The sequence below is a fragment of the Heteronotia binoei genome, chromosome 8, assembly GCF_032191835.1.
Source record: "Heteronotia binoei isolate CCM8104 ecotype False Entrance Well chromosome 8, APGP_CSIRO_Hbin_v1, whole genome shotgun sequence".
NCBI lineage: Eukaryota > Metazoa > Chordata > Lepidosauria > Squamata > Gekkonidae > Heteronotia > Heteronotia binoei.
This window is the reverse complement of record NC_083230.1, coordinates 133,190,060-133,209,665: the sequence shown is the minus strand read 5'-3', so window position 1 is coordinate 133,209,665 and position 19,606 is coordinate 133,190,060. Positions and strand designations below refer to the sequence as shown.

The 19,606-nt window shown below is 50.1% G+C and overlaps 1 protein-coding gene across 1 annotated transcript in view; it reads right to left on the bottom strand.

The window, feature by feature from the left end:
* Nucleotides 1-19,606, bottom strand: part of PPP6R2 (protein phosphatase 6 regulatory subunit 2) — a 77,061-nt gene that overhangs the window by 37,829 nt on the left and 19,626 nt on the right. Inside the window, exons 6-10 of the mRNA XM_060244535.1 lie at nucleotides 11,424-11,536; nucleotides 9,214-9,327; nucleotides 8,028-8,154; nucleotides 7,724-7,876; nucleotides 6,174-6,374 (exon numbers count right to left, since the gene is read on the bottom strand). Of these exons, the coding sequence (XP_060100518.1) occupies nucleotides 6,174-6,374; nucleotides 7,724-7,876; nucleotides 8,028-8,154; nucleotides 9,214-9,327; nucleotides 11,424-11,536 (708 nt within the window). The remainder of the gene's footprint in view (nucleotides 1-6,173; nucleotides 6,375-7,723; nucleotides 7,877-8,027; nucleotides 8,155-9,213; nucleotides 9,328-11,423; nucleotides 11,537-19,606) is intronic.

Here is a 19,606-nt window from a genome sequence, read left to right as displayed (position 1 = left end):
ATGAAATTGTCTGAAGATGGTCACATTAAAACAGGAAAGCTGTTGCACTCCTCTGCAAGGTCTGATCACATCTGAGATGCATTTATCTGCATACATTTTAACAGCTCTGCAATTCATACTCCTTTGTGTATAAGAGGTCATACCTCCTCTTTCCTTTCAGAGCAGCTGTGCTCTGTGGATGCCCCAGCACCCTCTTTCCATCCCCCGATTTCACCTACTCTGGCAACACTGGGAGAGGCTCGGGAGGGGGACCCAATGGCACAAACTCACCAGTGCTGCTGGGATGGAAGCTCAGGCCTCCAACGTCCTTCCAAATCTACTCTGCAGTATCATAAAGGCACTCCACACATGTTCTGAACGCTCTTTTAACCCTTCCTCTTTTTGGAACTTCTTAACAAATACCAGTTTGTGAAAGCAAAGATGATGGGGCTGCTGGCTGCTTAAGAGCCATGCCTGCCCCACTCTTTAAACACAGCTGACAGCAACTGCGCTATGGGATGCATGGCAAGAAAACCCTCCACACTGCCAAAGGCATTCTTTTCCAATTAAGTCCAGTGCTGAGCCCAGCTTTAGGCTTAATGTCTATTGAGCCCCGTTTCCATGACAATGCTTTGGATGACTGTCGACTGTGACTGGAGGAACAAGAGCACACGAAAGCGCCTTTTTCCTAGGCTGGGCTGTGCTTTGGCTGCTTCGTAAAGCGTGACCAAGGCGGTGGGAGAGGCAGACCTGTCCCTGCCGCAGAGGCACGAGAGGCCAGCAGAGGGTGGAGCAGGCACCCCTGGAGATCATGCTGCACAGCGGGCCAAGCAACTCCTGGGGGAAGGCAGGTGCCTCCCAAGCTGCCTGCCTTCCCCATCCCCCCCCAGATTCTCCAGAGCAGGGGGGCCTTCTGAGAAGAAACAAGATGGCAAAGGGAATGGCAACTGGAAGACTGTATGGTTATTATACTGACAGCCAGTTTGGTGTAGAGGTTAAGTGTGCAGACTCTTTATTTGGGTTTGATTCCCCCCTCCTCCACTTGCACCTGCTGGAATGGCCTTGGGTCAGCAAGAGCTCTCTTATCTGGGAGAACCGGGTTTGATTCCCCACTCCTCCACTTGCAGCTGCTGGAATGGTCTTGGGTCAGCCAGAGCTCTCTTATCTGGGAGAACCGGGTTTGATTTCCCACTCCTCCACTTGCAGCTGCTGGAATGGCCTTGGGTCAGCCAGAGCTCTCTTATCTGGGAGAACCGGGTTTCATTCCCCCCCTCCTCCACTTGCAGCTGCTGGAATGGCCTTGGGTCAGCCATAGCTCTCTTATCTGGGAGAACCGGGTTTGATTCCCCACTCCTCCACTTCCACCTGCTGGAATGGCCTTGGGTCAGCCAGAGCTCTCTTATCTGGGAGAACCGGGTTTGATTCCCCACTCCTCCACTTGCACCTGCTGGAATGGCCTTGGGTCAGCCAGAGCTCTCTTATCTGAGAGAACCGGGTTTGATTCCCCACTCCTCCACTTGCAGCTGCTGGAATGGCCTTGGATCAGCCATAGCTCTCTTATCTGGGAGAACCGGGTTTGATTCCCCACTCCTCCACTTCCACCTGCTGGAATGGCCTTGGGTCAGCCAGAGCTCTCTTATCTGGGAGAACCGGGTTTGATTCCCCACTCCTCCACTTACACCTGCTGACATGGCCCTGGGTCACAGTCACAGAGGTTGTCCTTGAAAGGGCAGCTTCTGTGAGAGCTCTCTCAGCCCCACCTACCTCACAGAGTGTCCGTTGTGGAGGGGGGGTGGGAAGGTAAAGGAGATTGTGAGCCACTCTGAGATTCAGAGTGAAGGGTGGGGTATAAATCCAGTATCATCTTCTTCTAAATGACTTTTCATCCCATCTGCTATCAACTCTCTTTGGGACTTTGAGTTGAAAGGTGATCAACAGATAAAGCAATGAGCCAGGTGCAGTTATTTGAGAATGGAACACCTCCTTCTCACCTGTGGGGAAAGGGTTATGCCTCTCACTGGTTCCTCAGGCAGGATTCAGGCAAATTTCCTTCTCAGAGCTTCCATACCTAGCTGAGCTCCAGCCTGTTGCTTGCTATGCTTCCCAAGAAAAGCCAGAACAGGCTGCAGAGTCCCAGAGACAGCTGGGGGAGGTCTAGAGGGCCAAGAAGCCCGAGAGCCACAGAAGAAAAACCCATCTCTGCAACTCAGAGCCCACCCATCCCATGCAACAGACTGTCCCGTGGTGCCAGCCAGAATGAGCTGCAAACAGGCAGAGCCTTTAAATGGCAATCCAGACACCAAGTGCCGGATGTATGAACCATCCTTGTTCAGATTTGTTGACAGGAGACAGAAAGTCAGCCTCCCTGGAGAGAAAGGAAAGGGTTGGTCTTGCCGGGTAGACACCCGGGATGTCTGCAGTGCTTTATCAAGGTCCTCAAACAAAAAGAGAGAAGAAGAAGACTGCAGATTTATACTCTCTGAATCAGAGACTACTCAGAGCGGCTTACAATCTCCTTTATCTTCCCCCCCCCCCACAACAGACACACTGTGAGGTGTTTGAGGCTGAGAGAGCTCTCACAGCAGCTGCCCTTTCAAGGACAACTCCTCCAAGGCCATGTCAGCAGGTGCAAGTGGAGGAGTGGGGAATCAGATAAGAGTCTGCACACTTCACCACTGCACCAACCTGGCTCTCAGAGTGGGGCTTGCAAGTCCTTCACAATTAAGAGCAAAGAGAGTGGGGTTGGTGACTTGCCTGTCAGGTGCAAAGGTTGCCGCTACCACCTGCTAGCAAGATGGTTTGATTCCCAGTGCTGGGAGGAGTCAAGTGCACACTGGCACGGACGACATCATGGAATGGAGCCGCGTGTTGAAGGAGGATTAGGCAACCAGGCAGCAGGCGAAAGGCCAGAGCCGCTCTCAGAACGCCACAGGCAGGCAGAGATGAGGGGTCTCAATCCATCAGTGAGAAAGTGGGGCCAGGAGGCTAACAGGAACTGCACTGCTAGCACAATTTCAAAAAGATGGCAGAGCAGCTTTTAAACAAACCTACAGAGAAAAGCTGAGGTGAACCCAGTTCAGGATGACTTATCCCAAAGTGATGATGTGGGAAATGCTGAGGGGGATGTTGACAGGAGTTCTGGTAGAACTTGGGTCTGACAATAGGTGGCGAAAAGGAGAACCGTGGGCAGGGAGCAAAGGGCCACAGAGCATTGGAGAGAAGTCTAGTTTCCAGATCTAGAGGCCAAGGGGCAGCAGGGCAGAGTGCTTGGTGTCAAACATGGTGGATGGGGAAACCTATGGGCGGCTGTTATCCCTGGACATCAGCTCTACAGCCAGGGCAGGGAGGGAGGGGCCAGAGGAGGTGCTGCTCTGTCTGTCAAAGAGAACACAGACTCAAGCTAGAAGCATCAGGGGAAGCAGACCCCCCCACAGAATGACTGTGAGTGGAGATCCAGGACCGAAGGGTTATTTCAAAGTGAAGCTGCATTCTCATGTCCCCTGGCCAAACCCTTGAGCCTTATCTTGATAAAGAGAAGGAAACAGGGGAACTGGCTGAAAAGAAACAAATGACTGCGCTGGAAGAGCAGGGCATGGAGCAGAGGCCCCGAGTCCAAAGGGATGCACCAAAGGGTTCTTAAAGAGCTCAAGCTGCTGATCTGCTAACCAGGGTATGTAATTTGCCACTAAAATCAGCCTCTGTGCCAGGGAGCTGGAAAGCGGCAAATGTAACTCCACGGAGGAGGCCAAAGGGGAACCAATAACCTTTGAAATCTGTCCAGGTAAGCTACTAGAACATGTTATTAAGCCATCAAAGGACACTGTCTTTGGAGGGGGGGGGGGGTGACCAAGCCACTGGAGTGGTCAGGAGTCTTCTACACATCTCTGCCACCCTGGATCCTGAGGGGGACTCAATGGGAAAGTCATCCAGGGTATAGCTATGCACACACCCCTGGATCCTCCAACAGTTTGGTGGCAACCACCCCATGAGGAGAAAGGACTAGTGTAGTGGCCATTTTATTTATGCACTGAAATATGCATACCCTGCTTTTCCTCTTCGCTTGAGGTGGTCTACGGGTAATTACCAGGGCATGCATTCATGAGTAACCAAGCCAAATAAATACCTGAAAAATACCTTAACGGTATTCTTCTGGTATTATGTAAGCTGAATTATGTATCAGAGATCTATATTCAGCCACCAATATAGCTAAGCATGAAATAAACCAAATTTATTCGGCTTTTATTCGGGTGCTTTCAGCTATACCGAAACCCCTAGCCATTTAAACTAAATAGCCCGTCAGCTATTCAGTTTAAATGCCTACCAGCCATTTCAGGGCTTCCTTTCTCCTCTGTTCCAGAGCGCGGAAAGTGGGGAAAAAGCACCGAAAAGGCTTCCTCCCAGGGAAACCAATCAGCCCAGCAGGTCCACCTGTCAGTACATCAGTCTCCTAGAAAGAAGTGGCTAAACTCCCTCTGCTTTCCTTCCCCCACTTCAGAGCAAAATGGAGGAGTTAAATGGTTTCCTCCTAGAGCAAGCCGATCAGCCTAATGGGTCACCCATCTGCTTATCAGCTACCCTGGGAGGAAGCCTTTAAAGCCCTCTGCTTCCCTTCTCTACCTGATGCAACATGACTCAAAGAGGGAAGGTATTTAAATACCTTCCCTTCCCCACCCCCACCCCGGTGTTGCACTGCAACAGCACCCCCCAGGGAGTAAAGAGAAAGTACCCATTATCTCCCTAATCCCATGATTATACCAATATTGGGATTCAGGAATATCAGTACATAGCAATATTTTCCAGCCTTAGTATACCTAACCCTGAAAAATACCTAATCTTTTTTGTGCGCACCCCTAGTAATTGCAGTCTTCCAAATAAGCAACCCTTGCAGCAGCACCTCCTGATGCTCTCCCCTGAAGGGCCTCCTCCCTCTCTCCTCTGCAGGGAGCACCCTCCACAGTCTGGGGGCTGCACTGGGAAAGGCCCGGGGCCTCCAGCAGGTGCCAGGGGGGCCATCCTTGGAAGTGGAACAGGCCACCTTTGGTGCACACGAGGAAACAGGTGGAGCAGTCCTTGAGAGAAACTCAGAGGGCTTACATGTCATCGCCAGCACCTTGAACTGAATCCCCCTGGCAGCCAGCTCAGTGTTTCAAAATGGGCAAAAAACGTTCTCATCAGCCAGCCCCTCAGAGCAAAGGGGATTCTGCTTTCTGGACCAGCTGCAGTTTGCAGAACGGCTTCAAGGGCAGCTTCATGGAGAGCAAGTTACCTTAATCCAAACATGAGGTTACAAAAGCGGCAGGGAGGGCAGGGTATAAATCAAATTAAACAAACATAAACAAACAGGGGAGCAGGATCAGTTAAGTCTAAGACTGGGAAGAGTAGGGAAATCAGGCGGGCTGAGAGGACCAGCTTCCCACAGGACGTGGAAGCCCTGCAAAGAAGACAGGCATGAGCCTTAACTGCAGACTTGCAGACACAAGCGGGAGGCACCACCCACCACGAGGAGACCACCCTCCACTCATGGAGAATAGACACCCCACACCTTTTTGATAGGATCTGCAAAGCTTTATAAGAGTTCCAGACCCACCTACAACTCAAAACCCACTGCTTTCACCACTGGCCCATCAATGCCGCGGAACCGGAGCATGGTTCCAGGCTTGACCTGAAGACACAGGATAAACCTACAGGGTGCCCTCCCCTCCTCATGGAAGGAAGCCAGAGGGTTCCCGCTGGCAAAGGGCTGCTGGGACCCTGCAGGAGGCATCTTGGGACCCTGGCGGGAAGGAGGGGGATACAGAACTTTTTCCAGTGCTGCTTCTCAAAGCAGCTGCTCCCGCTGCTCCTGACCCCACCGTGTGGGCGGCCCCCTGCACGCCATGAAGTCCTGTGGCTGGAACTGCAGAGCCCAGGCTGCCTGGCCACACACCCTACCCTTATACACACACACACACACACACGTCCTTATTTAAGTCTGGGCAATGCATGGTGTTAAGCCAAATCTTAAACTGAAACTGTGTGCCATTTCCCATGAACCTGTGCTGTGCAGGAACTAGGATGGGGGATGCCTTGCATGGAATGACAAAAGACCTTGAAGGGAGCCTCTTCTAAGAGGCTTCCAAGACAGGGCAGACTGTGTGTCCCAGAAGATCCACCTAACATTACTGCTCTGAGAAAAACAAAATAAAGAGCCTTACATGTGTCACCATGATGTTTTCAGGATGGCTGTCTGATGCTTCCAAGTCCTCCGAAGCTGTGCACCCGTCCAGTCCCTCCTTATTCTCTGTATCTTTTGTGGCTGCTTTGCTTTCATTGGCAGAGTAAGCCAGAATGACTGCTATGCACAATTCCACTTGGAAATGCAAAAAGTTATTCCAAGTGTATTTAAAAAACAAGTCCTGGAATTGAAGGAGGAGAATTAAGTTCACTCAGGACACACTTAGATCTTTACGAACATCAGAAGAGCCCTGCTGGATCAGATCAATGAGGGTCTGTCTTGTCCAGCATTCTGTCTCACCTGAGAGTCAGCTGGTTCCCCTGGACAGCCAACATCAGGTGGCACAAAGGTCGAGGACTTCATAGGAACAAAAGAAGAGCCCTGCTGGATCAGACCAGAGAGGGTCCATCTAGTCCAGCCTCCTGTGTCACACAGTGGCCAGCCAGTTCCTCTGGAGGGCCAACAACAGGGCAGAGAGGCTGAGGCCTTCATAAGAACATCAGAAGAGCCCTGCTTGGTCAGACCAGTGAGGGTCCATCCAGTCCAGCCTCCTGTCTCACACAGTGGCCAACCTGAGGGGCCAACAACAGGGTAGAGAGGCCGAGGCCTTCATAAGAACCACAGAAGAGCCCTGCTGGATCAGACCAGTGAGGGTCCATCTAGTCCAGCATCCTGTCTCACACAGCGGCCAACCAGTTCCTCTGGAGGGCCAACAACAGGACACAGATCGGTTGGCCTCCCCTACTGTACTATTCCACTGTGCTGTTCTGCTGTACTGTCCTGCTATACCATTTTGCTATACATAAGAACATAAGAGAAGCCATGTTAGATCAGGCCAATGGCCCATCTAGTCCAACACTCTGTGTCACACAGTGGCCAAAAAAAATAGCCACTGATGGACCTCTGCTCCATATTTTTATCTAAACCCCTCTTGAAGGTGGCCATGCTTGTGGCCGCCACCACCTCCTTTGGGTGAAGGACTTCCTTTTATCCGTTTTAACCCGTCTTCTCAGCAATTTATACCATCTTGCTGGACCATCCTGTTGTACTTTTACCAAATATTGTAACTGGTTTTTATTGTGATGTTACTGTGATATTATTACTTATTATGTACTCCGTTCTGAGCCCCCTGGGGGAATGGGCGGAATATAAATGAATTATAACAACAACAACAAAAACAGAGGCCGACAGCATCAGAAGAGCCCTGTTGGAAGAGACCAGGGAGGGCCTCTCTTGTCCAACATCGTGTCTCGCCCGGGGGTCAGCTGGTCCCTCTGGACAGCCAATATCAGAGGACACAAAGGAACAAAAGAAGAGCCCTGCCGGATGAGACCAGAGGGGGTCCATCTAGACCAGCATTATAGGCCGGAAAAGGGCCACAACTGTTGTCCTGGATGTCCAGCAAACCTTTCAGCATGAAAAGGCCGTTTTCTAAGCATAATGCCCTTTTCCATTGACATGGAAACCAACGACTGACACTTGCCATCCAGACGCCAAGAGGAGATGGCTTCTCTGCTACCCCGCACTCACCAGCAGGAGGCCCATGGTGTTGAGGCGACACAGCTCCTGGTTGATGGCAGCAGTGTTGGTGTGCAGAAGGGCAGCGATCAGGCGAGCCCCATGGAGACGGGCATTGCCCAGAGGCTCTTCCAGGACCCCAATGGTGGTCAGGATGGAGCTCCTCTGTCACAAGCAGAAAACAGCGGCCTTTTTAGGGCTCCAAGGCCAGAGCAATGATGTAGCCAAGCAAAGGGCTCCCACCCACCCACCGGGAACATCCACAGAAGGCAGCCCTGAAGCCTGGCGAGGAAGAGAGGCCAAACCCACCCCCTACCTTGGGGGGGCTGAGCAGAAGGTGGTGGAAGTCCTTCAGCCGGGACTCAATGGCGCGCAAGATGCTGCTGCTGACAACATAAGACCTCTCAGCCCCTTGAGTGGCAGAATCCACGAGCCCCTCCGTCCTGCACACAAAAAGGGGAACTCTGGTCAACTGCTGAACCAAACCAGGCCAAGACTTCCCTGGCCCCAGGCCCAGATCAGCTCCACACAAGTTACTGCCTTAGAATCAGAGAACTGGAAGGGACTTCCAGGGTCATCTAGTCCAACCCCCTGCACAATGCAGGAAACTCACAAATACCACCCCCACACACATACACACACACCATCCCCAGTGACTCCTGCTCCATGCCCAGAAGATGGCAAAAACCTCCAGGATCCATGCCCAAACTGGCCTGGAGAAAAACTGCTGATGGACCCCAAGGTAGCAATCAGGATTTCCCTGGGCATGTAAGAAACGGCCATGAGAACTAAGAATTGGTGCAAACCTTCCTGCCCTCCTTCCCAAGCTCTGCCTCATTCACAGAAGCAGCACTGCTGTCAGGTGGCCATCGAGCCTTACAAAACTCGTGATCTCCACAGCCGCAGCCAAAGAGCTGTCAAGAGTATATGTTATGCCCAGCCCCGCTCCTTCCAAGGAGATCTGGGGCAGCTCATATTCTCCTCACAACAACCCTATGAGGTAGCCACAGCTGAGAGAGCAGGACTGTTATTCTTTGTTTAAAACATGCCTGGTCCAAGTTCACCCACTAAGTTCACAGCAGCAGAGTGGGAAATGCCTGTGCTGGAGAAAGCACTGCAGAAATCAAACACTCCTACCGGGTAGGCAGGAGGGGACCATCCACAAGCCCATGCGGAGTAAAATTAAGAGCAGGGGGTTTATTTAGCCACTTTAGAATATTTCTATTCTGCACTATTTTTAAAAACTTACATGGCTTTTGAAATTTAGAAATGTGATCTGAATACCAGCTGAAATACAGAAATAAAATCAGCTACAAGCCATATAAAGAGCACACAAGGGGATGGGTGGGGGACCCTTACCACTACGCCTGAAAGAGGGAAATGGGCTTTCTGTTGGCACCCAAGCCTCAGGTGGCTTTTGAGAAATGTGCTGCGATACTTCACACACACACACACAGAATCCAAAGCACAGCAATGACCACGATGAAGTCAGTCCTCCTTACCCAGCACGTCTTGGCTCAAGCAGTGTCAGCAAAACCTGAGTGCCATTCACGAGGCAGCTTTCCGTCTGCTCCCCATCAAACATATTCTTCAAAAGCTGCTCCACACATTCCTGCCTGAGAACATCACACATGAGTGAAAGCTCCTTCGGAGGTTTAGACACACGGAACTCCCACATTCTAATGCAGGAACAACCAGAAGCTAAGCCAGTGCACCCCGCTGACAAGCCCCTCTCTACCTCCTCAGACCAGCCTCTACCCTGGCTTCCATCCCCAAGCTGCTCACCTGGTGGCCAGAAGCAACTTTCACTACCTTTGGGTGGAACTGGGGCTGAGCAGTTTACAGATGACACCAAATTACTCAAGACCAGCTGTGAAGTACTCTGAAAGGACCTTCACAAACTGGGTGGATGACGATGTGGCAAATGAAGTTCAGTGTTGGTCAGTGTACAGTGATGCACCTTGCGACCAAAAACCTCAACCTTCATGTGTAGGCAGACAGTCTGAAGTTGCTGAGACTGGGAGGGGAAAAGATCTTGGGGTTACAGTGGACAGCTCAATGACAGTGTCGACCCCGTGTGTGGCAGCAGCGAAAAAGGCAAACTTCGTGTCAGAGATTATTAGGAATGGGATTGAGAATAAAATGGCCAATATTGTCATGTCCTTGCACAGATCTATGGTACAGCCTCATTTGCAGTACTGTGTACAGTCCCGGTCACCATATTTCAAAAAGGACATTGCAGAACTGGAAAATGTACGGAAGAGGGTGACCAAGATGATCAGGTGGTTGAGGCACCTTCCCTATGAAGAAAATCTGAAGAGCCTGAGACCTTTCAGTTGAGAAAAGAGGTAACTAAAAGGGGGGCATGATAGAGTTTTATTAAATTATGCATGTGGAGAGAGCTGGCAAAGAGAAATTGTTCTCCCTCTCCCAAAATACTAGAATTTGAGGGCTCTGAATGAAGCTGGCGGGCAACAGATTCAGGACAAAAATGCTTCTTTACACAGAGATCGATTAAAATGCAGAATTCACTGCCAGAGGATGCAGTGATGGTCATGGGAACAGACAGCTTTAAAACAGGATTAAATAGATTCATGGAAGATTCCCCCCTCCAAGTGGCCAGGTCGTCTATTAGAGGCCACTAACCATGGTGACTGAGGGGAACTTCCATATTCAGAAGAGTCAGTCTCTGAAGCCCAGAGCCAGGAGGCAATATCAGAGGAAGGCCTCGGCCTCTCTGCCCTGTTGTTCGCCCTCCAGAGGAACTGGGTGGCCCCTGTGTGAGACAGAAGGCTGGACTAGATGGACCCTCAGTGGTCTGACCCAGCAGGGCTCTTCTGAGGTTCTGCTCAGGGGAAGGCCTCGGCCTCTCTGCCCTGTTGTTGGCCCTCCAGAGGAACTGACTGGCCCCTGTGTGAGACAGGAGGCTGGACTGGATGGACCCTCCCTGGTCTGACCCAGCAGGGCTCTTCTGAGGTTCTGCTCAGGGGAAGGCCTTGGCCTCTCTGCCCTGTTGTTGGCCCTCCAGAGGAACTGACTGGCCCCTGTGCGAGACAGAAGGCTGGACTAGATGAACCCTCCCTGGTCTGACCCAGCAGGGCTCCTTCTGATGTTCTTCTCAGGGGAAGGCCTTGGCCTCTCTTCCCTGTTGTTGGCCCTCCAGAGGCAGTGACTGGCTCCTGTGTGAGACAGGAGGCTGGACTAGATGGAGCCTCCCTGGTCTGACCCAGCAGGGCTCTTCTGATGTTCTTCTCAGGGGAAGGCCTCGGCCTCTCTGCCCTGCTGTTGGCGCTCCAGAAGAACTGGGTGGCCACTGTGTGAGACAGGAGTCTGGACTACATGGACCCTCCCTGGCCTGACCCAGCAGGGCTCTTCTGATGTTCTTCTCAGGGGAAGGCCTTGGCCTCTGTGCCCTGTTGTTGGCCCTCCAGAGGAACTGGCTGGCCACTGTGTGAGACAGGAAGCTGGGCTAGATGGACCACATGAATGATCTGATGCAACAGGGCTCTTTTTATGTTCTCAGAGACAACACTGAAGCGAAACAGTCACACTGACCTTGCTGCCAAGGAGGTGCAGCTATGAAATGTCAAGCCCAACACACTGGGGAAACTGTCCCAGCCCTTTAAAGATAGTATTAGTGCCTACTGCTAGGCTATCTGTGCCTCCTGGATGGTCAGTAGCGGCAACCAATGGCTGTAAAAAATCTACTTACGACTCCAGCACTGCAAGGAGTGGATCTGGCTCAGCTGCCTCCTGGAGTTGACTGCTCTGGTCTCGGCTGAGCCTGATGATGTCACACAAGGTCTGGGAAGCATTGGACTGCCTCTGTGGACAAGGAGACAAGTCAGAGCCAGAGTGGCCCAAGAACACTGGGCTCATCAGCTCCCTGAGTGCCAAAATGTTACAGAACATGTAATGCCAAAATGTTACAGAACTTTGGCTCTAGAACCAGCCTGGTGGAAACACAGGAGCCAGAATCATTTTCCAGCCTTCAGGGCTCTGTCCGTTAATGACCATTTCAGCACTGCTTTAAGTGAATACTGAAGTCAGTATGGAAAGCAACAGATCGATAAACGGCTTCATTTTATGGTGTGAAGATGGCAGACGAGCAATAACAAAAACTTCACATGTTTACGTCATGCAACAAAACATTCTGAAGAGAAACCATCAATCGTCTTTGTACTTCTACCAAGAGGATCTCAAAGAGATGCTACAAAAAAAGAAACAGTGAAAGTGTTACTGCTCGACAATGAAGCCCCTGCAGCCCCACAGTGACTGACACTGGGGCCGTCAAGCCCTGATGGGACTGAGCACAGCACTCAGAGATCATCCGTCTGCACAGCGGAGGGGAGGGGGGTGTCGGCAACAGATGCCCTGACCAGGATGGTCCAGCCTACTCTATCTCATCAGCTCTCAGAAGCCAAGCAGGCCAGCCCTGCCTAGTATTTGGATGGGAGTGAAGGACAGGGTATAAATTCAGTCTCCTCCTCCTCCTCCCTCCTCAAATGCTACCAGGTGTGCTGACCTATGAAGAAGAAGAAGATATTGGATTTATATCCCGCCCTCCTCTCCGAAGAGTCTCAGAGCGGCTCACAATCTCCTTTACCTTTCTCCCCCACAACAGACACCCTGTGAGGTAGATGAAGATACTGGATTTATATCCCGCCCTCCACTCCGAAGAGTCTCAGAGCGGCTCACAATCTCCTTTCCCTTCCTCCCCACACCAGACACCCTGTGAGGTAGATGAAGATATTGGATTTATATCCCGCCCTCCACTCCGAAGAGTCTCAGAGCGGCTCACAATCTCCTTTCCCTTCCTCACCCACACCAGACACCCTGTGAGGTAGATGAAGATATTGGATTTATATCCCACCCTCCACTCCAAAGAGTCTCAGAGCGGCTCACAATCTCCTTTACCTTCCTCACCCACAACAGACAACCTGTGAGGTAGATGAAGATACTGGATTTATATCCCGCCCTCCACTCCAAAGAGTCTCAGAGCGGCTCACAATCTCCTTTCCCTTCCTCCCCCACAACAGACACCCTGTGAGGTGGGTGGGGCTGGAGAGGGCTCTCCCAGCAGCTGCCCTTTCAAGGACAACCTCTGCCAGAGCTATGGCTGACCCAAGGCCATTCCAGCAGGTGCAAGTGGAGGAGTGGGGAATCAAACCCGGTTCTCCCACATAAGAGTCCGCACACTTAACCACTTCACCAAACTGCCTAAGCATCTGGAACTATTCAAGAACCCCAAGGCCCTGACATGGAGGCAGGCAATGGCAAGCCACCTCTCTTCCCTTAGAAACCCCACCCAGGGTCGCAATTAGTCCGCTGTGAAGTGATGGCACAGTCCTCCACTGTCCTCCATCAAATCACAGCCTGGGCCCAGGAAGATCTCCGCACCAAGAATACTTCACTTCAACTCCAACTGCCCAACTCCACTCGATGGAGGAGATACAAAGGAATCAGAGAATCAGAGAGTTGCAAGGAAGGGACCTCCAGGGTCATCTAGTCCAACCCCCTGCACAATGCAGGAAACTCACAAACACCTCCCCCTAAATTCACAGGATCTGCATCGCTGTCAGATGGCCATATAGCCTCTGTTTAAAAACTTCCAAGGAAGGAGAGCCCACCACCTCCTGAGGAAGCCTGTTCCACTGAGGAATCACTATAACGGTCAGGAAGTTCTTCCTAATGCTGAGCCACAAACTCTGTTATGTAAATTCAACCTGCTGGTTCTAGTCCTACTTCTGGGGCCAGAGAAAACAATTCTGCACCATCCTCTATATGACAGCCCTTCAAGGACTTGAAGATGGTGATCCTATCACCTCTCAGCCGCCTCCTCTCCAGGCTAAACATCCCCAGCTCCTTCAACATTTCCTCAAAGGACTTGGTCTCCAGACCCCTCACCATCTTCGTCGCCCTCCTCTGGACCCATTCCAGCTTGTCTATAGCCTTCTTAAAATGTGGTGCCCAAAACTGAACACAAGACTCCAGGTGAGGTCTTACCAGAGCAGAGTAAAGCGATAACATCACATTATATGATCTGGACACTAGACGCCTGTTGATACAGCCCAAAATTGCATTTGCATTTTTAGCCACAGCATCACACAGTTGACTCATGTTCAGCATATGGTCCACTAACAGCACAATCCAGAGTGGGGGTGCAGAAGGTCTTTTGGGAGCAGACAAGCCGCTACGTGGGAGCAGGAAGAGTTTGCACCGACGTACGACCAGTGCCACCACAGTGGAGGGGAGTTACGTGGGTGGTGGCGTCCACAAGCATAGCCACCTTCAAGAAGGGGTTAGATAAAAATATGGAGCAGAGGTCCATCAGTGGCTATTAGCCACAGTGCGTGTGTGTGTGTGTGTGTGTGTGTATATATATATATATATATATTTGGCCGCTGTGTGACACAGAATGTTGGACTGGATGGGCCATTGGCCTGATCTAACATGGCTTCTCTTATGTTCTTATGGTGGGCCACCTGAGCACCACTCCACCCAAGAGCAGCGGCGCCTGAGGGCTGCGCCCAAGTGTGGACAGAAGTGAGGCGGAACGCGGCATTCAGGCGGAGGAGGGGGTGGAGCTGGGGGCACGGCCAGGCTTAGGCAGCTTCCTGAGCAGTTTGGCCCAAGACATGTCCCCCTGAGAGGCGCAACTTTACACCTGCAAAAATGGCGGCGTGCTCCATAGGCACTCGTTGAAACCAAAAACAAAGGTTGCCTCCGCCGCTGCGGAAGTTCACAAACCCCTTAGGGAGCAGCGTGATTGCCTCGCCAATCCCCTCGCACCTCGGGCTGACGAGCCCCCTCCGCAGCACCCAATCGCGGTCTCCCCCCTCCTAGAAATACTTCAGCTCTGGCCTCGCACAACTTATTTTATTTATTTATTTATTCGAGATTTATATCCCGCCCTTCCCACAAGTGGCTCAGGGCGGCTTCCAAAATTGATCAAACATGAAAATTAAACAATTTTAAGTATAAAAACAATTAAATATTTAAGCAATTAAACCCTTAAAAACCAATAACTCAGTTGTTAGGGTGAGGCGCGCGTGGTGGGAAGCTCTGCCGGTGAGCTCCCGGCCATACAGACTTAATGAGGGACAGGCAGGCACGTTGGTGACGGGTTATGTACTGGGCGCTTCTGTGGCTGATGCACTCGCACTCTGAGTTCTGCGGCCTCTGGGAGAGATGTTCCATTACATGGCAGGGGGTGTCAGGGCAGCACAGGGGGTCTCTGGGTGGGGGGGGGGTGTCTGCTGCTGGGCTGCCAACTCCCAAACACACATTCCAGCTGCTGCACTTGGTACTTCCTGCTTGTCTGCCTGCCACTGGCAGAGTCTCTCTCTTTTGCACACTGAGGTTTCGGTCAGAATGTGAGGAGATAAATGTTTGAAATGAGGAGGAGGAGGAGGAAGAGGAGGAATAGCAGAAAGAGGAGGAAGAGGGGGAAGAAGAGAAAGAGGAGGAAGGAGGAGGAGACTGGATTTATACCCTGTCCATCACTCGGAGTGGCTTAGAATCTCCTTCCCGATGGGAGTGGCTTTGACCAATATCCGGTCAAGAGCCTTTGCCTAACGCTCACCCAGCTGGCTCCAAAGTTATATTCTTTTTACCCCTTTAAACTCGTGGGAGGGTGTGAGGGGATTGACGGCTTCTCTGTGGTCCCATGTGGGCCTGTCTCGCCCCCATCCCCACTTCTCCCCCAAGCCAGGCTTCTCGTGTGCGCATGCCCAGCCTCATTCCTGTTCCCTCCCCGTGTTGGTAGGCCGTCTCTCCTTTGCCTGTGATGGTCTGCCCATCATTGGCTCCATTCTCTGTTTGGGGCAGGTTGGGGACGGCTATCAGCCTCTCTGGGGCCACCTCTCCCCATCCCTGACTGTCATGAGCTGCGGCACATGCGCCAGGACTGGCCAATGGGGGGTAGGTGGGCTGGCCCTCCCCTCCAGCTGTCTCCGCCTCCCTTCCGCGCCTCCGCCAGCGGCATTGCCACGGCGACTGTCTCCCTCATGGCAAGCTACGCCTCTCCCCTCCCCACGCTCCAGCATGCCAAAGTCCTCAGGAAGTCTACTAGCGGCGCGGCAGCTAAGCCATGGCCGGTCGCCACTTATGTCTGGATTGGGCTACCCAACCCCTAGATGCTTTTCACACAGACTACTGCCAAGACAAGTCTCCCGCATCCTATAATGATGCATTTATTTTTTTCCTGCCTAAATGCAGAACTTTACATTTATCCCTGTTTAAATTCATTTTACTAGTTGCAGCCCAGTTTTCCAGCCTGTCAAGATCATCCTGTATCTTGTTTCTATCTTCTACTGCAGGGGTGGCCAACGGTAGCTCTCCAGATGTTTCCCCCCCTACAACTCCCATCAGCCCCAGCCAATAGCCATGCTGGCTGGGGCTGATGAGAGTTGTATGCAAAAAACATCTGGAGAGCTACCGTTGGCCACCCCTGTTCTACTGTATTTGGAACTCTCCCCAATTTAGTATCATCTGCAAGTTTAATAAGCATTCTCCCTATTCCTTCATCCAAAAAATTTATAAAGATGTTTAACAAAACAGAACAGATTCTTGAGGCACTCCACTTGTCACTCCTCTCTAAATGGATGAGGAACCATTCATTCACAAGCACTCTCTGTATGCGATCTGTCAACCAGTTACAGATCTACCTAACAGTAACAGGATCCAAACCACATTTTACCAACTTGTCAACAAGAATACTATGTGGAACCTTATCAGAAGATTTACTTAAATCAAGATAAACTACAGCATTCCCCTGGTCCAGCAAGGTAGTAACTTTCTCGGGGGAAAAACAGATCAAGTTAGTCTGACATGACTTGTTCTTGAGAAACCCATGCTGGCTCTTAGTAATCACAGCCATCCTTTCTAAATTTTCCAGGATGGGATGTTGAAAAGCTATTAAACTTGGAGGGAGGGAAAAGAATATCAGCTACAGAAAGAAGTTCAGTTAAACTATCTGTACCTGATGGCTGCACCACTTTAGATGAAGGGGGCTTGTACCGGCTGGCCCAGGCTCAAGCGGGTGCCTGGACTAGGCCCACTAGGAAGCGGGGTTTTATCAAATGCTACCAGGTGTGCTGACCTATGAAGCAGATGTCTATGCATCTTGAACTATTCAAGACAGAGGTCATGCTTTCTCTTTTGCACACTGAGGTTTCAGTCAGAATGTGAGGAAATAAATGATAAATGTCTGAAATGAGGAGGAGGAGGAAGAGGAGGAATAGCAGAAAGAGGAGGAAGAGGGGGAAGAAGAGGAAGAGGAGGACAAAGAGGAGGAAGGAGGAGGAGGAGACTGGATTTATACCCTGCCCTTCACTCGGAGTGGCTTAGAATCTCCTTCCCGATGGGAGTGGCTTTGACCAATATCCGGTCAAGAGCCTTTGCCTAACGCTCGCCCAGCTGGCTCCAAAGTTATATTCTTTTTACCCCTTTAAACTATATTTTTTTAATCTTTGAGAGATGTCTCCTAAAGGGGTGAAAAAGTGTAAACAGAAGGAAAAAAGCATTCAGCTTTTAAATGACTTCTTGGAATTGCCATCCACCTCCCACACAAGGTTGGAGAGATACGAGGGACCAGCTGGAGAATGTCCTCTCACATTGAATTTTTTTACGTAGGTTAAGACAAGAAATACGAGAGGACATAACCTCTATGTTACAACCGTTATGTCAGCGTCTGAATGAACTAGAGGATTCTCATAAACAAGTTACCAGACAGCACAAGAAGCTTTAAAAAGAGCTCAAGAGTGTGAAGGGAGAATATCTGAAATAACAACAGATGCATGGACGAGGGAACGGGTTTTAACAATGGACTTTCGTAACTGGGAGCTGTGTTTAAAAGTTTAGAGGTTTTAAATCTGATGTGGAAGCTAAAATGGACTTATATGTATTTATGGCAAATTGGCTTGCTGAAGCAACTCACCTGGAGGCCGAAATTCTCCCACTCATTCAAAAAGTATATCGTGTCGGCAAGGTATGCGAAGACAATTTGTCTTATACTAGAGATATTTTGGTGCAGTTTAAGGACTATCAAATGAGGCAAAGAGTCTTTGCAGAGGCCAGGGAGAGGGGAGTCTTGGACTATCAGGGGTTAAAGATTCAGGTCTTTCCGGATCTCCCTCCCGAATTTTTAAGAATCAGAAGAGACCTCAAGGATACAACTGCCAAACTGCGGGACTTAAAAATTAAATATAAATGGCTACAATCAGGCAAATTATATGTCCAAAAAGGCTCCACTTCATATACAGCATACTGCGCAACCTCGGGTGAATTATTACTCTCCAAGTTAACTCCCTCCTCCCCTGCACCGAGAGTAAACGAGAGAAAGGATTGCTCTCCTCTCGTCTCTTTAAGGACAACTCGTGCTTGTACTGAGGAAGATCATGTAAACTTGGAAGAAAGTATGGATTCTATCTAAAAAGAAACTGAAGCAATAAGAAAATGGAAAAGTTGACGAAATTTATAATTTATATCTAAAGACTTTTCCTTCGGAATTTATGGTTGGGTGGGGTCAGCTGGCGCGAGCAACTGGGTAATATCCCTCCATAGCTAATTCAGTCCAGGTGGAAGGAGGGAAGTATCTCTTCTAGACCTTAACCCTTGAGGTCTCCAGGGACTGAGATATTTTGTTAGAATTTAATTGTATTGTGTTTTTTTAGAGTAGAAGGAATAATGAAGTTATAGAAGAAGAAGGAAATATTGAATGATTGTGGTATTAAACATTAAAAATGCGTTAGGAAAGATAGTATTGTTAAGCTTAATTATTCCTCTACTAAAAAAAATAATAGTAATAATAAAAATATATAAATAGACATACATATATACATATTAATAAGTGTGGAATGGTAACACATGAATTAATCTCCAAAGAGATAGATCAACTTTAGTTTATGTTAACTCAGGTGAGATGTTAAGTTGTATTGTTTTTTATTTGTTATTGTTGTACACTTTTCTGTTGGAATAGGTATGAATTATAATGAGTCTATAATAAAATTTGATTTATAAGGAAAAAAATAGAATCTCCTTCCCCTCCCCCTCTCCACTACAGACACCCTGTGAAGTAGGTGGGGCTGAGAGAGCTCTGACAGAAACTGCTTTAGAGAACAGATTCTGACAGTGTTCTGACCCAAGGTCACACCAGTAGATGCATGTGAAGGAGTGCGGAATCAAACCTGGTTCTCCCAGATTAGAGTATGCGCACTTAACTACTACACCAAACCGGCTCAATTCTAGAATCACAGAGTTGTAAGGGACCTCCAGGGTCACCTGGAGAGCCAGTTTGGTGTGGAGAGCCAGTTTGGTATAGTGGTTAAGTATGCGGACTCTTATCTGGGAGAACCGAGTTTGATTCCCCACTCCTCCATTTGCACCTGCTAGCATGGCCTTGAGTCAGCCATAGATCTGGTAGAGGCTGTTCTTGAAAGGGCAGCTGCTGTAAGAGCCCTCTCCAGCCCCATCCACCTCACAGGGTGTCTGTTGTGGGGGAGGAAGGGAAAGGAGATTGTGAGCAGCTCTGAGACTCTTCGGAGTGGAGGGCGGGATATAAATCCAATATCTTCATCTACCTCACAGGATGCCTGTTGTGGGGGGGAGGAAGGTAAAGGAGATTGTGAGCCGCTCTGATACTCTTTGGAGTGGAGGGCGGGATATAAATCCAATATCTTCATCTACCTCACAGGGTGTCTGTTGTGGGGGAGGAAGGTAAAGGAGATTGTGAGCAGCTCTGAGACTCTTCAGAGTGGAGGGCGGGATATAAATCCAATATCTTCATCTACCTCACAGGGTGTCTGTTGTGGGGGAGGAAGGGAAAGGAGATTGTGAGCAGCTCTGAGACTCTTCAGAGTGGAGGGCGGGATATAAATCCAATATCATCTTCTT